The sequence below is a fragment of the Vicia villosa genome, unplaced genomic scaffold (assembly GCF_029867415.1).
Source record: "Vicia villosa cultivar HV-30 ecotype Madison, WI unplaced genomic scaffold, Vvil1.0 ctg.003360F_1_1, whole genome shotgun sequence".
NCBI lineage: Eukaryota > Viridiplantae > Streptophyta > Magnoliopsida > Fabales > Fabaceae > Vicia > Vicia villosa.
In genome coordinates, this window is record NW_026706188.1 from 62,434 (window position 1) to 70,847 (window position 8,414).

Here is an 8,414-nt window from a genome sequence, read left to right on the forward strand (position 1 = left end):
CGGGCTTCTGACCAGGGTGAATCCCTGAGTCCGGTCACGGTGCTTCCTTCTCCTCTTCGTCAACAGCCGGATCCGGACGCATTGGCTCGTCACAAGCGGCAGAGGGTTGAGGCCGTGGATTTGACCTAGGAGGAGGCTGGCGACATCTTTACCATTCCTTCATGCTTCCTCTAGCCCCGGTTCTTTGAGGGAGGGCCTTCTCTAACAATTACTCGTGCTGAGTCCCTCCATATCGAAGGCTTGGAGCCCTCTGTTCGTCAAAGGTTTCTGGTGCAAGATGCTTTGGCTTTGGTCCGGGTTCTCGAGCTGGCTACCCTCTATGGTCGTTCGGCGCCCTTGTCCGTAGAAGCGGCGAGACTGCTCGAGGAGGATGTCAAGGTGAAGGCGTCTGCTCTGACGGAGCGGGACCAGATGCTGAAAGAGCAGAGCGAGGAGCTGGCGACCGTGAAAGCTCGGTTGAGTGCAAAGGAGGATGCTCTCTCGGACTCTGTATGGAGCGATGCTGTCTTCCTCGGTGAAGGAGGCTTTTCTTCGTCGATCTCAGGCTCCTGTTGAGGATGAGACGGAGGAGGAGAGAGCCCTCTTGACCCGGGCGGATTTGATTAAGTACATCAGAGTCTTGGGGGGCGATTGTGTCACTGCTGTCGAGGACACATACAATTCTACTATGGCCCAGCTTAAGTTGAAGAATCCTAGGGTGGAATTGGTGACCAAGGGGACCGGGCCATATCACCACGTGGAGGGGGACCAGATTGTCTCTCTGAAATTTGGAGAAGAACCAGTGACTCAGGAGGCCGAGGACGTCCAGATGGACGAAGGTGTATGAGGGTTTTTCTGTGTTTAAGTATTTGGCCTGCGAGCCTTCATTTTGTAATGTTATTCCGGTGGGTATGCCCTCCGTTTTGATTTTGTAAGCACATTACCAGCTCGGTCTTCAAGGCCGTAGTTGGGCACATTTCCGGGCTTTTTGCCCGTTTTAATTAGCAAGTACTTAGTTTTTAACGTTATTATTTGTCGTTCTCGTTTCTTGGCGTCTGCGTGTATGCGTTTTGACTCCTTGGACAGCGTGTCACTGGTTTCCAACGTCTTTTTCCTTTAATTACTTTTTCTGTTTCCCAAGCGTTTCTATCCCCTTTCTTCTTCTATAAAAGGAGGTCTCATGGACCTTTCTTTCTTCATTTTACGCAGGAATGGATGGCGCTAAGGGAGGAAAAGTTTCTTCAACCTCATGTTCTCGCGGAGTGAAGGAGGTGAAGGAGAAGAAGATGGTTTGACCGGGTCTGCTTCTCGTCGCCGGGGGGCCCGGGGTTCGGACGCACAGACTCAGTCTTCAGGTGTGAGTGTCGTGGTCAATGCCGACGGTTCTGAGACTTAGTGGGACGAGGATTGGTATCAGTATCTCCATTCGGAGGAGTTCGCCCGTCGGGCAGAATAATGCGTTTTTCTTTTATTTGATGTGTACTTTGTAATTCTCATGGATGATGAATAAAGTATTGTGGTTGTGCTTTTCGCGTGTATGTTTGTTTTTGTTTAATTGGAAGGTTTGCTCGATTGTAGTGTATCGATCGCCTAGTGTGTAGAGCTGTGGTCGATTGCCGGGGACATGTGCCTGGCGAGCGTGAGTCTCGGGTCTCGTTGTGCTGAGTTTCGAACCTCATGGCATGAACGGTCCCCTTGCGAGCGGGGTGCTCTGCCGTCATGGTACTTGTTTACGACAGGAGTGCTCTGTATTTGTGCACCCCCCGAAGGACAAGGAGTTTGCTCGATTAAGAGAGCGGACTTCTGTCTTTTTCTTTTATTTCTTTAGGTGCTCAGCGTTTACCTGGGCCGCACCTGTGTTTTAGCTATAATATTGCTTGAGTTTTTCGGTGTTCCAAGGTCGAGCGAGTTCTTCTCCTTGTATGTTCTCTAAGTAATATGCCCCATTTTCGGTCTTCGTTTGGACACGATAGGGGCCCTCCTAGTTTGCGGCCAGTTTGCCTTCCCGGGAGTCCTTGTTGTTTCTTTTAAGTACCAGGCTGTCTACCTCGAATTCTCGTTTAATGACCTTTGCGTCGTGTCTTAGGGCAATTTTTTGTTTGAGTGAAGCTTCGCGCATGGCGGCTCTTGTTCGAATTTCTTCGACCAGGTCGAGCTCTTCTCTAATCGCCTCGAGGTTTCCTTCCGTTTCGAGGGGTTCCTCGGTGCGCCTAGTGGGCACATGTACTTCGACGGGGATCACGGCTTCTGTGCCGTATATAAGTCGAAAGGGAGTATCCCCGGTTGTAGAATGGGGGTGGTGTGATAGGCCTAGAGGATGCTATGTTATTCCTAGACCCATCCCTTTTTGATCTCGTCTAGTCTTCTTTTGATGCCCCTCAAAATTACTCTGTTAGCGGCCTCGGCTTGCCCGTTCATCTGGGGGTGTTCGACTGATGCAAAGTGTTATTTAGTTCCTAACTTCGTCACGAATTCCTGGAAGCGCCCGTCGGTAAACTGGGTGCCGTTGTCGGTGATGATAGTCAGGGGAATTCCGAACCGAGCGAGGATGTTCCTTTTGTAGAAACGTAGTACGTTTAGAGACGTGATTTTTGCCAATGGTTCGGCTTTGATCCATTTGGTGAAGTAGTCGACCGTGTCTATGAGGTATTTGTTCTGATTGTTCCCGGTCATGAATTAGCCGAGGAGGTCCATGCCCCACCACGCGAACGGCCAGGGGGGTGACAAAGACTTGAGTTTGCTGGGGGGTGCGAGGTGCATGTCCCCAAAAGCGTTGGCACTTGTCACATTTCTTTACGTATTCTTTGGCGTCGTGCTGCATGCTGGGCCAATAGTACCCGGCTCGGAGCACTTTCCTGGCGAGGGATCTTCCCTCTAGGTGTTGGGAGTTGATGCCTTCATGTATTTATCGAAGTATGTGGGGGATGGTGCCCTCATCGACGCATTTGAGGAGGGGTATGGAGAACCTTCGTCGGTAGAGCCGATCTTCGACTAGGAAGTACGAGCAGGCTCTTCTCCTAATTGTGGAGGCTTCCTTGGGATCGCTCGGCAGGAGGTCACTCGTGAGGTAGTTGTATACGGGGGTCATCCAGCAAGACGCGTCTTCGATCACGCTGGCGAGTGTTAGCCCGGTCGGGGGTTCGGTGCTGGGTTTGGGCAGTATTTCCTGGATCACGGACTTATTGCCCCCTTTCTTCCTTGTGCTGGCGAGTTTCGACAGAACGTCCGCTCGAGCGTTATGCTCCCTAGGGATATGTTTTACTATGGCGCTCTTGAATCAGGCCATCTTTTCGCGTACGAGGCTCAAGTATCCGACGAGATGGTCGCTTTTGACTTGGTATTCCCCGGAGATGTGTGAAGCTACCAGTTTAGAGTTGGTGAATACTTCGATCTTCTCGGCATCCAAGTCGTCGGTGAAGCGTAGCCCTGCGAGCAGTGCTTCGTATTCTGCTTGGTTGTTGGAGGTTGGAAAGGAGAGAGATAGCGACACTTCTATTAGCATTCCTTCTCAGTTTTCTAAAATGATGCATGCTCCGCTTCCGGACGGGCTGGAGGCTCCGTCTACGTACAGGTCCATTTCTGAGTGTTGCACGTCGCCGTGTTCGAGAAGGCCATCTCAGCTACGAAGTCTGCTAGGACCTGTGATTTTAGCGCCTTCCTTCCCTCGTATTTTATGTCAAACTCCGAGAGTTCTAGGGACCAGCGCAGCCTTCTTCCGGCCATGTCGGGGCGACCTATGAGCTGTTTTATGGGTTGTTCGGTGCGCACGACCACAGTGTATGCCAAGAAGTAGTGCCTTAGTCTCCTGGCTGCTGTGATTAGAACGAGGGCGACTTTCTCGATCTGCTGGTACTTGATTTCTGGGCCTTGGAGCGCTTTGCTCATAAAATAAATGGTTCTTTGGCCTTCCAGTGTCTCTCTAATGAGAGCGACGCTGACTGCCTCGGTAGCAACGACCAGATAGAGATTGAGGATTTCTCCGGATTCGGGCCTCGAGAGTACGGGAGGGCGTGAGAGAGCTTGTTTGAGGTGAGTCAGAGCGCGTTCGCATTCGTCCTTCCATTCAAACTTTGTCTCCTTTCGGAGGAGTTTGAAGAGTGGGAGGGCGTGCCTGGCTGACTTGGCTACGAATCGGGATAGTGACGTGAGCATTCCGTTTAGGGATTGGATGGATTTTTTGGAGTTCGGTGTTGGGAACTCTAAAAAGGCCCGACATTTGTCCGGATTCACCTCGATTCCTCGCTCTATAAGATAAAAACCCATGAATTTCCCGGCTCGGACTTCGAAGCTGCATTTTTCGGGGTTAAACCTCATTTTGCATTTTCGGGCTTGCTCGAAGAATTTCTTGAGGTGAGCGGCATGATCGGTCTCCTCTTGGGACTTGACGATCATGTCGTCCATGTAGACTTCGAGCATATCACCGATCTCTGCCTGGAATATCTTGTTCATCATTCGTTGGTATGTGGCCCTAGAGTTTTTCAGACCGAAGGGCATTACGTTATAGTAGTAGTCGCCCGACTCGGTCATGAAGACCGTGTATTTTTTATCCGTTTAAGACATGGGTATTTGGTTGTATCCAGAATATGCGTCCATAAATGATAAAAGTTTAAAACCTGCAAAATTATCGACTAATTTATCTATGCTAGGCAAAGGGTAAGCATCTTTAGGGAAAGCCCTGTTAAGGTCAGTATAGTCAATGCCATGCACCATTTTCCATTATATTTTTTCACAAGTACAACGTTGGAAAGCCAAGTGGTATACTTGGCTTCCAATATGAATTTGGCCTCAAAGTGGTCCCTAACAGCTAGTTCGGCCGCGACCGTTTTTTCCGGGGACTGCTTTCTTCTTCTCTGGGCGACGACTTTGCACGAGGGATCAATCTTCAGGTGGTGGCATGCTACTTCTGGATCCAGGCCGGGCATCTCGGCCACGCTCCAAGCGAAGAGGTCGGCGTTCTCCCTGAGGCAGGCCTTGAGTTTCCTTTTGGCTAGTTCGGGAAGATCTGTACCGATTTTAACTCCCTTGGTTGGGTCTTCGCCGAGGGCTATTAGCTCGAAATCTCCATCAGGGATCGGGCAGAGACATTCTTTTGGTGTCTTCGCATCTGCTTTTCTTTCATATTCTTTGTGGAAGCGATTGTCCAGGTCGATGGTGTCGGGGCTCCCGCTTCATGCTGACTTGTCCCAGGAGGCAGCTTTTATGGAGCTGAGGCCTTTGGCGGAGGCTTCAAAGCACCTTCTGGCCGCTTCGATGTCGCCGTTGAGCGTTGCGACCTGTCCTTTGGCTGTGTAATATTTGAGCTTGAGGTGCACGGTTGAGGGGACGGCAATTAGCTCGGCTAGTGTCGGGCGTCCCAAGATGCACTAGTATATTAAGGGGAAATCAATGACTAGGAACTGGACTTTGACGGCCCTCGCGGTTTCTGCCGACCCGATCAAAACGATAAGCTCGACGAACCCCCACGGTTTAGTCACGGTGCTGTTGAAACCTTGTAGGTCAGATCCTACGTAGGGGGTGAGGTGGCTGCCGTTTAGTTGCAGCGTCTTGAATAATTAGGAGTACATGATGTCCACTGAACTTCCTTGATCGATTAAAATGCGGCGAACGTCAAAGTTGGCCATCCGGGCTCAAATAAGGAGGGGGGTGGTTGCATTGGGCACTCCGCCGGGCAGTACATCCTTATAGAAAGAGATGAAGGATGAGACGCTTTTGGCCAGGTCGAGGGTAGCGGCTTTGCTCGAACTTGCTGAGATTAGTTCGTCGAATTTTCGTTTCACGGATCCGACGGTGAGTTTGCTGAATCCTCCCCTGGAGATGACCATGGTAGGAGGGGGGAATACCCACGGGCTGTTAGAAGAAAGGGTGTAGAAGTCTTCCAGTCTGGTGATACTCATGGCCACCTGTATAGCGGGCGTATCTACTGCTGGTTTTTCTTCGGTGACTGGCTTGGCTTCTTTGGCAGCCTCTTGTTTCTTCGCGTACTATTTCAAGTGTCCTTCTCAGATTAGTTTCTCTATTGCGTCTTTCAGGTGGATGCAGTCTTCTCTGTTGTGCCCGTGGCCTTTGTGGAACCGGCAGAACTTTGATCTGTCCATGTTCGGCCGAACGGGCATTGATTTTGGGAAGCGGACTTTTCCCGTTTGGAATTCTGCGTTTGCGCATTCGTTCAAGATGCGTTCCCAGGATGCGTTTAGCGGGGTGTACTCCCGAAACTTCCCTGCTGGCACTTTGTAGTCCTTCGGGTCCTGACCTTTGTCTTCTTTTTTCTTGTCAGTTCCTCGGCGGGAGTCGTCTTGACGAGCACCTTTGGTGTTCTCCTCTTGTCTAGAGTTGCGGGCTGCGTGAGCCGCCTCTTTCTCTTCATACTGTATGTACGCTTGAGCCTTGAGAAAGAATTCGTCCAAGGTGGCAGGCGTTTCGATCCCGACGGCTTTGGCGAAGTCCGAGCGTGGCCGGGGACCCCGCTCGAACAGAAACTTTTTCATGTGGGCTGTCGTGGATACCTGCACGGCCTCTTTGTTGAACCTTTTCATGTAGGCCCGAAGGGATTCGTCTTTTCCTTGGATGATGGCCTCTAATGACGCTTCCGATTTCGGATGTCTTCGGGAGGCCGTGAAGTGCGTGGAGAAAAGTTTTCCGAGCCTTTTCCATGAAGTAATGGATTCATCGGGCAAACTTTTGTACCACATCATGGCTCATTTGCGCAGGGTGGTCGGGAATAATCAACACTTGATTGCACTTGGCACACCTTTGTAGTCCAGGAGGGCGTCGATGTTTTCTATGTGCTCGTCTGGGTCGGTGGTCCCGTCATATGTGCCGAGCGGCGGGGGTTTTTCAAGACCAGCCGACAGGGGTGCTTCCAAGATTGCGTGGGACAGAGGGCCCCGATGCTCCTCTTCTTCGTCGCTGGCAGAAGGAGTGGAGGACCGGCTGCGACTCCGCCTGTGTCACCTACGGTTATGTTCGTGCTTCGCAGGAGGTGATCGGGATCTTCTTCTTGGTCGAGGGGAATGTGATCGGTGTTTGGAGCGGTGGTTGCTCGACCCTGTCATACCCCAGTTTTTGACCTAAGATACCACCTCATATCATTTGCATATGCATCATTTGCATCTCTAACAAATTGCATAGCTTGTGTTTGTTACTTGTGCTCAGCAGGGTTTAATCAAGAGATCACTCATCAGTGCAAGAAACAGTCAATTAGGGTTTTGTTCTCCCTTCATTTCAAATGAACCATCTTCATCAACAATCAACATTTGGTCCTCAGAGATTCATTCCAACAAGCTCAAAGGCTTTGAATAAACCAGATTAGGGTTTTGACTGAAGATAGCATACTCCTGACTTTTGCTCAAGATTTGACCTGATGACTTGGGACATGACCTCAAGACCCCAAGTATATCATTTTGACCTAATCCATTGGCTCAAGACATCTCCTACACAAGGATTGATCAACAGTGAAATTGCAAATCATCAGATTAGGGTTTTGAACTATCAGGGACCAAAATCAGGGATCACATTTGGGAAACCCTAAAAACCCCCAGGAAGTCAATCAAATGTTTCAATCATCCTCAAATAATCCCTATGACAATATCCAATGGAAATTACATCTCAATTCAAGATCCACAGTCATCAATTTCATCAGGTCGACAATTAGGGTTTTTGACCTAATTCACTGAACAACTGACTTTTTTATCAAGACATGGTGCCACAACTCAAACCATGGCTCAATATCCTCTAATGCCTCAATATGATCCATTCATACCATTCATTTGGTGAGGATAGCTTGGTTCATTTGAAATCTCCAGAAACGCGATTCGTCTGAAAAAGTCAACTGTACAAGATCACCATTGACTTTTGGAGAATTTTGGTCAACCATGACTTTTGAAGTTTTGAATCATCAATGTATGATATATGAAGTCATTTGATCAAGAAAAATCAAGAAAATCAATCAAGAATCAAAAAGTCAAAAGTTTGACTTTCATACTTAGAAAATTTTCTAAGTGTTTTTCAATGGTTTTTTCCAAACTTTGGAAGGGAATTTCTCAAAATTTCACCTACAAACTGAAAAAAACTTCCAACATGAAAGTTGTAGATTTTGATCCAATAAACAACTTTGACACATATAATTTTTTCTCATAAGATCAACCATTTAAGAGATATGGAGCTTCAAAGTTGGCATCTTTTGAAAAATGCACTTAAAATCTCACTTTCTTCAAAGTTCATGGATCTTTTTCACCCACTTCCTTAAAGATCTTGAAGAAACTTTCAACTAGGGTTTTGAAGTGTGTAATATGAGCTTTCCAAAATGTCCAAGAGCATGGAAAAATATAGAGTGTAGCCATGGTTTTGAATTTTGACATTAGTGAACTTTTCACTTGAAATTTCATGCCATTTTCACTAAGTTATGAACCAATTTGCCAAATGATCCAAATAATGAT

At 48.5% G+C, this 8,414-nt stretch overlaps 1 protein-coding gene across 1 annotated transcript; it reads right to left on the bottom strand.

Annotated features, from left to right (window-relative positions):
- Window positions 1–5,978: 5,978 nt before the first annotated feature.
- LOC131640882 (uncharacterized) lies at window positions 5,979–6,671 on the bottom strand. The gene has a single exon (XM_058911250.1). The coding sequence runs from the start codon at window positions 6,669–6,671 to the stop codon at window positions 5,979–5,981; it is 693 nt and encodes a 230-aa protein (XP_058767233.1).
- Between the last annotated feature and the right edge of the window lie 1,743 nt (window positions 6,672–8,414).

Excerpts from the sequence above, each read along its gene's own strand:
- LOC131640882 (XM_058911250.1), bottom strand. The coding sequence starts at position 6,671 with ATGATGTGGTACAAAAGTTTGCCCGATGAATCCATTACTTCATGGAAA.